Source organism: Peromyscus maniculatus, chromosome 1 (genome assembly GCF_049852395.1).
Source record: "Peromyscus maniculatus bairdii isolate BWxNUB_F1_BW_parent chromosome 1, HU_Pman_BW_mat_3.1, whole genome shotgun sequence".
Taxonomy (NCBI): Eukaryota; Metazoa; Chordata; class Mammalia; order Rodentia; family Cricetidae; genus Peromyscus; species Peromyscus maniculatus.
Window position 1 is genome coordinate 132097716 of NC_134852.1, and position 15356 is coordinate 132113071.

At 44.9% G+C, this 15356-nt stretch overlaps 1 protein-coding gene across 1 annotated transcript in view; it reads right to left on the reverse strand.

Annotated features, from left to right (window-relative positions):
* The window catches only part of Cog7 (component of oligomeric golgi complex 7), a 73355-nt gene that overhangs the window by 44287 nt on the left and 13712 nt on the right, over positions 1–15356 (reverse strand). Inside the window, exons 4-6 of the mRNA XM_006980339.4 lie at positions 14330–14498; positions 8002–8084; positions 6627–6749 (exon numbers count right to left, since the gene is read on the reverse strand). Of these exons, the coding sequence (XP_006980401.1) occupies positions 6627–6749; positions 8002–8084; positions 14330–14498 (375 nt within the window). The remainder of the gene's footprint in view (positions 1–6626; positions 6750–8001; positions 8085–14329; positions 14499–15356) is intronic.

Sequence of the window (15356 nt, forward strand, 5' to 3'; positions counted from 1 at the left end):
AAAATTGATAACCTAAAACTTAGGAAACAGGACAGAGTATTCAAGTTACTAAACTCAGATACGCAAGTAGGAACACCAGCACCAATTCTGTAAAAGCAGAAAGCACGCTAAGCTCCTAAAGGAGGACCATGAACAACAACAGGCCGCTAGAGGCCTGGACGTGTGGACACAGTGCTAAAGCTGCAATCTACCAAAACTGGCTCCAGAGGAAAAAGAAACTCCAAATAGACCCAAGGTTCACCAGGATCGTGAGTCAGTAGTCAAAAATGCCCAGACAGCTGGTATGGTGTGCCATGCCTACAATCCCAGTGGAATCACCTAGAATCCATGAGACCCTGTCTCAAAAAAGAGGTCCAAATAAAGACCAAAACTGAAGGCACTTCATCAGTGAACTCTCCAAAACACACAAAAATGTACACCAATCCTCCAGAGACAATGAAACATTGAAGGGCATCTTATAGTTCGAACTGTCTCCCTAAAATGCTATGCTAAAGCCTTAGCCACCAAATACCTTAAATATGACTCTATTTGGAGACATCCTTTTGAAGCGGGAGTGAAGGTACAATGGACCATAGGGGTATGCTCTGATTCTACATGACCGCTGTCCTCGTGGGAAGACATCAGGACAACCAGCACATCTGGGAGGAAGATTCGGAGAGAAGACTCCAGCCCTGCATTCAACTTGATTTCAAACTTCTAGCATACAGCATTTTGAGATTATCGCTGTTGTTTAAACTATCCAGTCTAGGGCTGGAGAGATGGCTCAGCAGTTAAGGCACTGGCTGCTCTTCCAGAGGACCTGGGTTCAATTCCCAGAACTCACATGGAAGCTCACAACCCTCTGTAACTCCAGTCCCAGGGCATCCAACATCCTCTTTTGGTCTCGGCAGGCCTGCATGCATATGGGCACATACATACATATATACATGCTGACAAAATACTCATATACAAAAACTAAAAATAAAATCTCAAAGAAAATGTGAACTACCCACTCTAAGGGATCTCGCTCTGACACCAACTAGCAGACTCACAGAAACTTCAATGGGCTTTTGTTTCATTTCATGAATCCTATTCTATACTCTGCTTAGAGTCACTCTGCTGGAGTCTGAGATAAAGAAATAGAGGAAGAACCATACAAATCCAACAATAACGAATGGCTGGATGGTTATCCCATTCCACCTTGTAAGTCCCGAGTGAGCCTCCCAACCATCTGCTTTGCTCATCACTCTCACTTGGAACGTAAAAGCACCCCGAGGCTAGCGACATGGCTCAGTGGGTGAAGGCATTCATCTTCAAAGTCTGATGACCTGAGTGTAATCCCCAAGACCCGCACAGAGGTGGAAGGAGAGAACTGACTCCACGAAGCCACCCTCTGACCTCAACACCAAAGTAAATACATATTTCAAAGCATTACAAATTGAAATTCATTATTTCCAATTGACCTCTCAAGACCCATTGCCTTACCTGCCCTGTTGTGGTTGGTAATTCCCCACTAGCCCAGGATGAACTCTCCCCTTTGAGTTTCCTTTCTTCCGGTTACCAACAGTTGCTATAGCGTTCCTTTGAACAGATCCTAACAACTGCTCATTCTTTTTGAACGCTTTTCTTTCCAGGCTGGTTTGGAACTCACTATGTAGCCCAGGTCTGAATCTCCTGCCTCAGCCTCCTGAGTGTTAGGATTACAGCCACAAGCTACCATGTCCAGCTCTTCTTGGCTGTTATCAGCATCCTGTACCAGCCAATGGCATTTACCTTCCTCAAATCCCTCATCAGCAACTCACTGCCCATATCTCCCCTAAATTCATTAATTTTAGGTGTTACTTTAACATTTTACTTACGGAGCTATGGAATTAACTTCCTCTGTGACGTGTCTAGTCAACTCTTGAGCCCATTTTGAAAAACTGGTGTATCTGCCTTTTTTCACTGTGCAGTTACTAGAGTTCTCTATCTAAATATCAGCCCTTATCAGCGGTTTTATAGACATCTTCCTCCAATCTGTGGCTTCAGGAGAGGTTCTGTACTGATGAGGCATGATCTATGCATGTTGTTATGCTCTGTGGCTGTGTCACGTTTGCTGCTTCCATGACTAAGAAACCAGCCTCAATTCCGAAAACATGTTTGAACTTCCGTTGTTTTGTGGCAAATGGCCGGAGAACCCCTTTCGTCCAGTCACCCCCAAGGAAAGAAAACTGAGCATAATGGACCCAGTGTGTTCTAATTGAAGCATACATTTACAAAAAGGCCACTGAAGGTCCAGGAAATGTCTTGGCACACAGACTAACAAGTAAGAGTCCACTGGGATAGAGCCAATCTTCTGACTCCTTCCCTGCAGTGGGATAAGGCCTAAGAGAATGAATTTAGGAACGAGGGCTGCAGAGTTAACCTGACTAATCCGTGGTGAGACCTTGTGACCTGCCCTCCACTATGCACAAAAACTCATAAGGATAGAGCTCAAGGAGAACCTAATAAGCTTCTGGACGGGACCATTAGAATGCCTTTGCAACTTGGGGGCTAGTGATGGTGCTTTAGGGCAAGGAAAACAGTATCTATAAAAGAAAAAAAATGATAAACTTGGCTTCACCAAAACCAGAACTTCTGAGGGCTAGAAAGATGGCCAAGTGGTTAAGAGCACATGCTGCTCTTCCAGAGGACCTGAGTTCAGTTCCCAGCACCCATGCTAACTGCCTCTAATCCCAGCTCCAAGAGATCTGACACCCTTTGACCTCCTCAAGAACCCACCCACATGTGGCACACACACACACAAATAAAAATAAAATTAAATTAAAAAATCAAAACTGCACCTGCAAGATGGCTTAGTTGGGAACCTGCTGCCAAACTTGACATCGCAAGTTCAATTCCTGAGACCAACCTGGTGGAAGAAAGGACTGACTCCCACAAGTTGTCCTCTGACCCCACATATGTACAATGGCATGTGAGAACACTCCCTATAAAATCATTGATTCATAAATAAATAAATGAAATCAGAACTTCTGCTCAGAGTTGGCGATGCAGACTTGACTGGCATGTGCAAACTCTGGGTTCATTCTCCAGCATCCCCAAAGCAGACAAACAAAAACCCTCTACTCAAGCTACAGACTGGAAGACAGTGTCTACAAAACATATTTGAGAAAGGACTTCTATCCAGAATGACGAACTCCTTAAACTAAATAATGCAAAGGCAAATAACCCATTTTTTTTTTCAAACAAGCAAGAGGCCTGAGTAGACATGTCACAAAAGGAATGTATGCAAACAGCCAATAAGCACATGAGTGGGTGTTCAATATCTTTAGTCATTATGGAAATGCAAATCAAAATCACAATGAGAGGTTACTACACACCTACCAGGAAAGCTAAAATTAAACAGGATGACAACATCAATATCAGCATGATGTACAACATGCAGAGCCCTTGCACACTGGTGTGAACTTGTAAAGTGCGACTACTCTGGAAAAGGTCTGGCAAATTCTTCTACACCAAAGCATACCCTGCCTGCACTCTGGACCCACAAGTCTACTCTCAGGTATTTACATTTAAGTAGAAAAACCCTTGTAGAGTGCTGTTCAGAATGGCTTTAACAAAGCCTTGGACAGGAGCAGACCAAGTGTCTATCAACAAAGGAGAGGGGCCACATTTAATCCCAGCATGTGAGGCAGAGGCAGGTGGATCTCTGTAAGGCCAGCCTGGTCTACAGAGTAAGTTCTAGGACAGCCAAGGCTACATAGAGAGACTTTATCTCAAAACCACAAAAGGTAGGGGGAGGAGAGCAGGAGACAGAGACAGAGCTTGTAAACAAGCTGCTCTATATTCACACCTGTCACAGTAGTCAGCGATACTAAAGAATGAGGACACAACAATGCACAGAATCAAGAGTCTCATCAGAAACCAGCCCACAGATTACTCCACTGTAAAGAGCACCAGAGCAGATGACATTAATTTATGTCATCAGCATTGTCAGGGCAGCAGTGCCTGGGAAAGAAGCACAGGGATCTTTCTAGAATGTCTTGAAAGGGGATGAAGTTACATAGATTTTGCATTTATTTAGCTAATCCAATGGCATATTTGAGATCACTGCATTTCTAGTCAGTTGGTGGTGGCGCACACCTTTAATCCCAGCACTCGGGAGGCAGAGGCAGGTGGATCTCTGTGAGTACAAGGCCAGCCTGGTCTACAGAGCGAGTTCCAAAACAGCCAGGACTGTTACACAGAGAAACCTCATCTTGAAAAAACACAAAACAAACAAACAAAAAGATCATTGCATTTCATAGTTTAAAATAATAAATAAAATAAATTTAAAACAAATAAATACTCTAGTTGGTAATATATGTATGTTCTAAAGTGAATGATGTTTGCATATTACTTTTAAAAGAATCAAAAATAAGTAGTCTCAATGAGCAGATGGAAACATGGACAGAGGGACAGATCTGTGATAAAGCACACATGGTAAAATGTCCATTGCAAAGCCTAGGGGTGGAGGCATTACTGTACAAACCTTTCAGTTTTTTATAGTTGGGAGTTTCTTTTGTAGTAAAGTAACAGAGGAGGACTAGTAAGCCTCAGTGGTAAAACATCACTTGTTTAGTATTTTTTTAAAGTTTCACTTAAAATACTGGGGAGGGCCCGGTGGTGATGGCACATACCTTTAATCCCAGGACTCCAGCAGCAGAGGCAGATGGATCTCTTTTAGTTCGAGGCCAGCCTGGTCTACAGAATTAGTTCTAGGATAGCCAGGGCTACACAGAAAAACCCTGTCTTGAGAAAATAAAAACACTGGAGAGGGGTGAGGCTATAGTTCCATTAATAGAGTGCCTACACAAAACCTGGGATTCTGTCCCCGAAACACATAAGTAAGTCATGACAGGACACCCACTCGAGGGACAGAGGCAGGAGGATCAGAAGTGCATGAGACTCTGCCCCCAACACCCTCCCAAAATAAAAATAAAAATAAAAACAGCAACAACAAAAGGTTTGGTGATGCATGACTATAATCCCAGCACTGGAGAGGCCGAGGCAGGAGGATTGCTATGAATTAGAGGCCAGAGTGGGCTGCTCAGTGAATTTCTTTCTTTCTTTTAGACAGGGTCTCACTATGTAGCCCTGGCTGGCCTAGAACTTGCCATGTAGACCAGGCTGGCTTCAAACATACAGAGATCTGCCTCTGCCTCTGCCTCCTAAGTGCTAGGATTAAAGTGTAAACCACCATGCCTGTCTACACAGTGAATTTCAAGTCAGCCCAGACTACAGAGTTTTTAGAAAGAAGAGAAGGGGAAAGCCAGGTCCAGTGGTACAGGCCTCTAATCCCAGCAATTTAGGATGGCCAAGGCAGGAAGATTAAAAGTTCAAGGGCAGCCTGAGCAACTTAAGGAAACCTGTCTCCAAATGAAACAAGAAAGACCTGGAGTACAGCTCAATGGAAATATTCTGGCCTAGCAAGTGTGAAGCTGTAGATCTGATCCACAAAATCCACTAAAATAAAATGAAACACTAGGGAAATTTGAGGGTTATGACATTTTACCATGTCACCCCATCCCTTACATTGTGCTAGCCCAAGCTTCAGCAAACTGGCTGCCTGTCACACCTACCTCCAGCAAAAGAAATAGACCATGAGCCAAAGGTACAAATGAACATGCCTTCCAAAACTGAGGCTGAGAGCCCAGGATTTTCTTAGACGGCACAGGGCATTTTCATGGATAGACACTGTTGTTTTTATTCTAGTGATATGAGACGTGTGTAAGAGGCGAGGATGTGTAAATGAGTGTGGTCAGACAGGCACACCGGAAACTGGTAGCTGCATAGAACTGTGGGAACTTAGAACCTAAATCTAAATTAGGTTAGTTCAAGTGACAAGAAACAAGGACGGAGAAACCTGAGGCCGAGGCAGGAGGATCACAGTGAGTCTAAGGCCAGGCTTGGCTGCACAGCAAAAATCTGTCTCATGAGCCTCGGGGAGGATGAAAAGAAAGAAACAAAATGTTTTAGCCAACTTGAACGCCATAACCCTGAATAAGGAATTCTCCCCAACTGCAGTTGAGTTCATTTCAGCAAGTGCCTGATGATTGTCTCAGGAGTCATGACAGTCTGTGAAATAAGTCACACAGCCATCAGACCATTAGCACTCCCGGGTAAGATGGGCTTTTCCCCTCCCAGGAGAGCTGCTGTGCCTCTGACATCAGACAGGGAAGGGTGGCTCCTTCCCTCTGGCTACAAATGCCTGTGGACTCGGAGAGGAAGTGATGGGAGGCTCCCACTCTAACCCTGGGCCTGCCTCACCCTGCTCAGAGGACCTTTAAAATGAGACTTTTCCTCCAGCTCCAATGAGAACAGGGGAACTCGACCTGAACTTAAGATAAAAAAAAAAAAACAGTCTGCTCTTTCCACCACCTGACCAGGGGCCTCTGGCTTTCAGGAAGGCCAGAGGTCCAGCTGAATACCAGGGACCTGGTCTCATTAGATCCTATTTAAGATACAGAGGAGAGTGATAAGAAGAGTTTCCTTGGAGACCTAGAGTCCACTGACGTGGGTTATAAGCCTGTGTTTTAATCCTTGGGTGACAACGGTGCTGGGTCCAGAGCAGCCCCCCCCCCACTCCCATGACGCTGCAGGCTTTGTTCTCCAATGGTGAGGCATACCTGTGTGGCCCACTGGGTTTGCGTGTGCCAAGCCCCAAGCAAGGCATCGTAGAGGCCGGTGAGCTGCCGGTCCAGTGGAAGGTCACTCTGGCACAGCTCTTGCCAGGCTGCTAAAAGCTGTACCTGCAAAAGCAGAACAAACGGGGGTGTCTTACTAGATACCCCCAAAACATGCTGGGAAACTGCCCCACGCCACTACACAATGTATTGCTGCCCACTGCCCCGAGCACACAAGTACCCACTGAGATTCATGCACGTGAGAAAGAGCAGGAAACAAACAGGCTCCTGCTCCGATCACTACCTACAGCTTGAACTTGTCGACCTCCAAGCCACACTGTCTCCTCTGACCCCACCCAAAAGCACGCCACTGTGCTTCTGCAGGGTACACTGCACTCTTATGAAGAGCTCTTAGGGTGGCCATAGCGTGCGCTGACGCTTCGCGCACTCCACCATACTTTTTGTTTTGTTTTGTTTTTCGAGACAGGGTTTCTCTGCATAGTTTTGGTGCCTGTCCTGGATCTTGCTCTGTAGACCAGGCTGGCATTGAACTCAGAGATCCGCCTGGCTCTGCCTCCTGAGTGCTGTGATTAAAGGCGTGTGCCACCACCGCCTGGCCCATACTTTTTTTTTAATGCCTCCTCCCCACCCCCAAGATAGGGTTTCTTTGTATAGCCTTGGCTGTCCTAGAACTAGCTCTGTAGACCAGGCTGGCCTCATACTCACAGAGATCCTCCTGCCTCTGTCTCCTAAGTGCTGGAAAGTGCTGGAACTAAAGGCGTGCACCACCACACACAGAGAGGCCAGCAAGATGACTCACAGCATAAAGACGCTCCCCCCCCCCAAACCTGACAACCTGAGTTCAATCCTAGGGGCCCACATAGAGGTAGAAGGGGAGCAGATTCCATGATGCTGTCCTCTTACCCACACGTACACCATGGCACGCTTGTGCTGCACACATGCACTACACACACAACAATAATAAGGAAAACTAAAACAAACAAACAAAAAAAACGTGTGTACTGTGCTTAAAGGGATTATGGTTAGCCCAGGAAGTTGCAGGTTGGTAGCCTAGCCTTGAAAACAGAAAATTCTTATGGCTTGCTAAAGGCATAATGAAGCATGAGACATGACTCTCCTTTAAAAACAAAAATAGGAACAAATTAAAATAATGTTTTAAGTCTGTAAATGAATGCAGGCTGAAAACCCACTGATTCGTTCCAAGTGACAGTTAAAGGCATCCATTAAGTGGATCAAGAGCACCCCCTACTGGCTTTAACTAAAAGAAAAATGACCCATGGGCAAGGAGTCTCTACTTCTGCCTTTGCCCAGTAGCGGCAGTGGCCCTCCCCAGTCATACTGCCCCACAGCTGCTCACCTTGTGACACTTGTAGTAGTATGCAAGGAGCTGGGGCATCCGGTCAATTTCCGTAAACACCTTCACAAACACTCTGGACTGATCTAAAGAACACAAAATGTGCACAAAGTGTTACCAGGTTTCCCAAGGCAGCCAAGGCAAGCAACTCACTCTGAGAAATTCAGATATATGTCCACTAGATTCAGAAGTTTCTACTTAGATAACTGCTTTCATTCAAATATGAGAATCATAGGCATAAGAAATAAGGGCAGAACATGGGACTCAGTTACCAGACACTGCAGGTCTAAGCTTATTAAAATAATGCATCGAGCACCATTACTATAGCTCTGGGCATGGTGGCACATGCCTGGAATCCTAACACGCAGGAGGCTGAGACAGGAGAATGACAGCCTGGACTACATAACAAGCCCCTGTCTTCAAAAATAACACACACAGGGACTGGAGAGATGGCTCAGTGGGTAAGAACATTGGCTGCTCTTGCAGAGGACCTGACTTTGATTCTTAGAACCTACATGGCAACTTGCAACCATCTATAACTCCAGTTCCAGAGGATTCAATGCCCTCTTCCGGCCTCTGTGGGCACCAGGCACACACATGGTACCCAGAGCAGGCAAATGCCCACCCACGTAAAATAATAAAATGATTTTATTTTTAAAGAGCAATGGGTGTGTGTGTGTGTGTGCAGTAATCAGAGCACGTGACTGCTGGTGGGAAAACAGATGAGAACGGAGCTCGCACCAAAGCTGGAGTGTAGAATTGAAGGCGGCTCTGAGCCTCAGATTGTCCAGTACACCTACTTCCCCACCTGGTCCTGGCCGTGCACCAACCATGGACTGTCACTGGCAAGGATACAAAATAACCATCTCATCCATCAGCCTCATAGTTTTCATAGCTGAGAAAACTGCACCTCCAGCTTGAGTTAGCGGCTGGACGAGAAACCACGGGGAGCTGTGTGCAGTGCTGACTTTCAGTTGTTCTGATCCACAAAAACAGCCACCATCTGACTCCATCAGCGTTTATACGAACTGAAAAAATGGTGAGCAAACAAGCCTTCTGTCAGATGCCAAGAATAAATCACACTCCTCAGGGCCTCGGGGCCTCGGTGCGTCTTATCATCGAGGGTGGTCTCCGGGATCCTAATCAGTGACCTAAACTAGGCTCCCCTGCCAGCTCTGTCGGTCACACCTCCTCTGTGTCAGGCGCTTTCTGTGAACCGCCTCTTCTCCTTCCCACACTCGGAAAGAGACCCACAGGAGTGCTGTGACATCCCTTGTCTTGTTTCACTGTTCCTTGATAAATCAGCACAAAGCACAGTTGCTGGAAGTACACCAAGTTGTACTAAAAGGATTATTTAAGTAACACTGCCAGGGATGATGGTAGAGGCAGGAGGATTGAGAATTCAAGGCCACTCAGGGATGCACAGTGATACAGTAAGACTCTACCTCGAATAAGCCACAAGAAGGATAAACTAATCAACTAGCAGAAGGAAAAACAGGATAACAAAAAAGGAGATCAATGAAGCCAGACTCGGAACAACGCAGCAAACTGAAAAAAATCCACCTAGTTCCTCTAAGTCAAAACAAAAACAAAAACAAAAACATAAACAAAAACAAAAACAAAAAACGAAAGAATACTTAAATGCAGACAATGAACGATAAAAAGATAACAGGAAAGTACTTTGGACTATTATAAGACAACACGTCAGGGGCTGGAGAGACGGCTCAGTGGTTAAGAACACTGACTGCCCTTCCAAAGGACCCAAGTTCAATTCCCCTGCACAAACACAGCACCTAACAACTGTCTGTAACTCCAAGATCTGACACCCTCACACAGACATATACATGCAGGCAAAACACTAATGCACATAAAATAAAAACAAATTATTTTAAAAAATAAGACGCCGGGCAGTGGTGGCACACGCCTTTAATCCCAGCACTCGGGAGGCAGAGGCAGGCGAATCTCTGTGAGTTTGAGGCCAGCCTGGTCTACAAAGTGAGAAAGTGAGTTCCAGGAAAGGCGCAAAACTACACAGAGAAACCCTGTCTCAAAAAACCAAAAAAAAAAAAAAAAAAGAGAGAGAGAGACATCAGATATCCTTGATGAAAATGATAAATTCCTCCAAACACACAAACTACCAAGACTGAATCTCAAAGAAATTCTAAGCTGGACACATTATAGGCATACACCTATAATTCCAACACTCAGGCAGAGGTGAGAGGATTCCCCCAAGTGTGAGACCACCCTAGTCTACATGGAAAGTTTCTGGCCAGACAGAGCTACACAGCAAGACCCTGTCTCAAACAGAAAAGAAAGGCTAGAAGGAAGGGGCTTGGTCCTAAGCACCACATAAACCACATGTGGTGGTGTACACTTGAAATCACAGCACTCAGAAGGTGGGAAGAAGAGAGTCAGCGATTCAAGGTCAGGCCAAGAAGTAAAAACGGTTGCCAGGCAAGTTTGATCCTCTGAGTTAATCGCCAGAACCCAGGTAAAAAGCTGATGCAGAGGGGTGTACATCTGTAACCCCTGTGAGTTTGGAGACAGACACGAGAACTGCTCAGGGGCTCCCCATCCAGCTAGCCTAGAGCATGAAGAGCAGAGACGGGGAGACCCTGCCCAGAGCAAAGCAGAAGGTGTCCTCTAACTTCTCTACACACAGAAAAGAAGTGAAGGTCAAGGTTATCCTCAGCACATAGTCAGTTTGAGGCCAGCCTGGGCTACACTACACACTGTCTTTAAAAAAAATTACTCAATAAAAAAAAAAAATCTAACAACTCAAATTCAGCAGTAATTAAAAGGATCCTACCCCATCACTAAGTGGGATTTATCCTTGGGAGCAAAAATGGTTCAACACAAAGAGTCAATCAATGTAAGGGTTTTTAATCTCAACACTTGGGAGGCAGAGGCAGACAAAGCTCTGTGAGTTCAAGGTCAGCCTAGTTTACATAATGAGTTAAGCCAGTCATCACTATATAGTAAGATCCTGTCTCAAAAAAAGGAGGGGGGGGGATTAATGCAATGTAATGCAACATTAACAAAACAAGGGGAGATAATAACCATCTCAACTATGAAGAAAAGTATTTAATAAATCTCAAAAACTTAAAAAAAAGTACTTATTTTATTTTTATGTATGTCTGTGAACATGTGTATGGGTGCTCCTGTAGGCCAAAAGAGGGCATCAGATGCCCTGGAGCTGGAGCTGCAGGTTATTGTGAGCTGCCAGATAAGGATTCTGGGAGCTGAACTCCCAACCTCTGTAAAGCAACAAGCTCTCTTAACCTCCAGCCCCAAAACTCAACACTCTTTCACGATAAAAATACTCAGTCGTCTAGGAATAGAAGGAAGCTGTCTTACCATAATAAAAGCCACAGCTAACACAACACTCAGATGTGAAGATAGGAAACAATAGGAAACAGGGGACTGGAGAGATGGCTCAGCAGTCAAGGCATGTTTTGCTCTTGCAGAGGACTGACTGGGGTTTGGCTCCCAGCACCTACATGGTGGCCACAACCACCCATAATTACAGTTCCAGTGGAGCCAATGCCTTCTTCTGATCTCTGTAGACATCAAGCATGCACACGGTGCACATATATACACGCAGGTGAAACACTCATACACATACAATAAAATAAATCTAAAAAAAATTTTTTTAAAGATAAAGGACAAAACAAGTCTGCTTTGTCTAGTTATATCCAACATGATACTGGAAGTCCTAATCAGAGAAGCTAGGCAAGAAAAATAAAAGGCATTCACATGGGAAAAGGAGTACAATAATCTGTGCAGACATGTTCCTGTGTGTAAAAACCTGAAGATTCCATACACACACAAATCCTACTAAAACTAATAAACCAAGCAAAGGCTTTTGTTTTGGTTTGCTTTTTGGTAGTGCTAGGCATTAAGCCCAAGGCATTGTCTACACTAGGTGAGAGCTTTATCACTGAGGTTCACCCCAGTGTAGAGCCCCAACTTTGATATGGCTTCAACACTAGACTAAGGGAGGCCCCACTTCCTTGGGCCCTGACTGTGAAGATGAGCAGGAAGAAAGCATCTCATGGAGACCATGCTGTCACCGGGAGGTAGGGAAGGATGAGCTTCTTTGCGCACAGGAGCACTCAGCTACCCAGAGCTCCTGTGCAGTCCTGGTTTACACCTCTGGTCCCAGCTTAATTACTAAAAGCACTCTCCCCGGGACAGAGATGAAGAGCGGTAGACTGCCTGCCTGGCATGCACAAGGCCTGGGTTCAATCCCCATGAGTTCAGAGGCATGTGGAAGACAACCTCTCTTTCGAGATCAAACAGAAAGAAAGCCTGTACAGAAGAACACGGAAAGCACCATGTTTTCCATACCAGAGTGAGAGAGAAAGAGAAACATCAGGTATAATCACATTTATACATGGAATCTCAAAAGCTGAGCTTAGAGAAACAAAGGATAATGGGAGCTGCCAAGGGGAAGGATGGGAAACAGGAAACATCGTTCAAAGGGCACCAGCTCTCAGTTATGAGAAGGAGCATAGTGATTACAGATAATAATAATATAGTATAGACTTAAATTGGCTCAGAGGAGATCATAGTATTCTTACCACAAAAAGAAAGGGACACTGGCCAGGGAGCAATGGTGCATGCCTTTAATCCCAGCATTCAGGAGGCAGAGGCAGGTAGATTTCTGTGAGTTCGAGGCCAGCCTGGTCTACAAAGTGAGTTCCAGGACAGCCAGGGCTACACAGAGAAACCCTGTCTTGAAAAAAAATAGAAAGGGACAACTGTGTATGACAGATGTGCTTCCCTTGATGACAGTAATTATAGTATTATGAAATCAGCATGTTATACACTTAAAATACATACAAATCTTTAAGAGCTAGAAAACTTCTTTTGTTCTCAAAAAGGTCCTTAGTTAAAAAAAGAAAATTATATAGTAAAACTGAATACGCTGAAAATTTATGACACTTACACATATGACAATCACTCACATGTGCACACATCTGTATGTTCATGTTTATAATTGTGTAGCTTATCAACATAATTTTCAAAGACAAAAATGCTGAAGGCTGATGTCAGCCTATCCATGTGACCCAAAACAAACTGAAGAACCAGAGCTCTTAAACCACCCTCAGTTCGTCAGTAGAAAAGCACCATCGTTAAACAAAACGAATGCTGCGTCTCAGAAGCCAAGAGGAGAAGGTGTTTTCAGAAGAGGAAAGCATGCAGAACATTCCACTGTCAACCGTCTACGGTGCAGAGATAGAAAAAGGCAGGCTGATGCCAGGTCTTCGAGTCTGCTGAGGAGACAGCTGCTGGGGACTGGTATGGAGTGAGTTCAAGAGGACGGGGAACTCAGAAGAGAAGGGCTCACGTGACACATGAGCAGCGGGGAACTCAGACCAGAAACAACATCAGTGCCCTGCACAGTGCACACCCCATGCGTGTCTCAGCGCTTGGGAAGCAGAGGCAGTCGGATCTCTGGAGGCCAGCCTGGTCTACTTAACAAGTTCCAGCCTAGCCAGAGCTACACAGTGGAAACCTGTCTCAAGAAAGAAAAAAAGAAAAAAAAAAAAAAAAAAGGACAGCTCCACTACTGCCCCCTTTTGATTGGTTGATATTTTTGTGGATGAAGTATGTAGGAGTGAAGTGTGCTGATGTCTGCAGCTCACTTTGAAGAGAGTCAGATGGGGGCTAGAAGTGTGGTCCAGAAGTAAAGTGAATGCTTAGCATGCCAAAGCCCTGGTTCTCACCACAACACCAGGACTCGCCACACAAAAGACAAAAAAGGGCCAGAGCTGCCGGCCGTGGCAAAGCTGCCAAACCAACAACAACAACAACAATGAAAGAGAAAGAAACAGTGAGATGGAGCAACAGACCTACCATGGAGCAAACGCAAGGCTGGCATGGAGCTTAGTGGCAGAGCACTTGCCAGGCCTGGTTTCCACCCCCAGCGTGGGGAGGTGGCGCAGGAAAATGACAGTGTTGAAATCCAGAGGCTATCTCCATAGCGCCTGTTTCAACTGTTCTGTATGTCAGGAAACTGTATAAAATGCTAAAAATATGGAAACATTACGAAGTTACATTTTTCTGCAATCTACATAACTCAACCAACACAAAATTATTCTAAAGATTCCTTTTTTTTCTTTTTGTTTTTTTGAGACAGGGTTTCTGTATAGCCCTGGCTGTCTTGGAATGTGGTCTATAGACCAGGCTGGCCTCGAACTCACAGAGATCTACCTGCCTCTGCCTCCTGAGTGCTGGGATTAAAGGCGTGCGCCACCACCTCCCGGCAACCAAGCCTTACACTTAAAACAGAAAGGTGCCCACAGTTGAAACTGGCCACACTTACCCACAGACTGAGAGGTGAACGCTGCTACAATCTGGGGGCTGGCCAGGGCCTCCAGCCTGTTCTTCAGAGCCTCCAGGTGCACACACTTTTCGGAGTAGTCTGGAGTGTCCACGAGCATCATCAAGCTGTTCTGCATACCAGTCAGCTTGGCAGAGATCACAGCTACGTCCTATAGAAAGACAAAACAAAAGATGCTTATCTTAAGACTCCCAACACCTCAACTGGAATTAGAGGAAATACATTAGAAGACAACTCTTTGGGGCTGGAGAGATGGTTCAGGAGGTAAAGGTGCTTGCCCACCACCCTCCCAGTGCCCACATGATAGAAGGGAAGAACCAACTCTTACAAATTGTCCTCTGACCACCACATGTATACCGTGGCACAAGTGCTTATGTACACACACACACACACACACACACACACACACATACACAAAAAAAAATTAATAAAAAAATTTTTTTTCAGGGGCTAGAGATGGCTCAGCAGTTAAGAACACTGGGGTTGTTCTTCCAGAGGTCCAGAGTTCTATTCCCAGGAACCACATAGTGGCTCACAACCATCTATAGTGGGTGCCCTCTTCTGGCATAAAGTCATACATGCAAATAGAGCACTCATCGATAAAATAAATAAATCTTTTTAAAAAATTCACTCAAGGAAATAATTCATAAAAATAAAAACAGCACATAAAAATTATGCTCAACATTATTAGTACCAAAATAAACACAAATTAAAACAAAGAAGTGCCATTTTCTTCTAATTGAGAAAGCTTTTGAAAAATTATAATGGCTATTTTTGGTAAGGATGCAAAAAAAAATCTGGTATCATAAATGCATAGTGGGAGTTGGCTCGGTGGTTAGGAGAGCTTGTAGTCAGTACAGTACGAGCTCAGATTCCAGCACCCATCCTGGGAGGCTCACAGCAAGCTGTAACTCAGCTCCAGGTTTCCACACTACTCTCCTGACCTCCACACCCATACATCCACTCACACAGACACACAGAGATAAAAATAAAGTATTTTAACATGTAT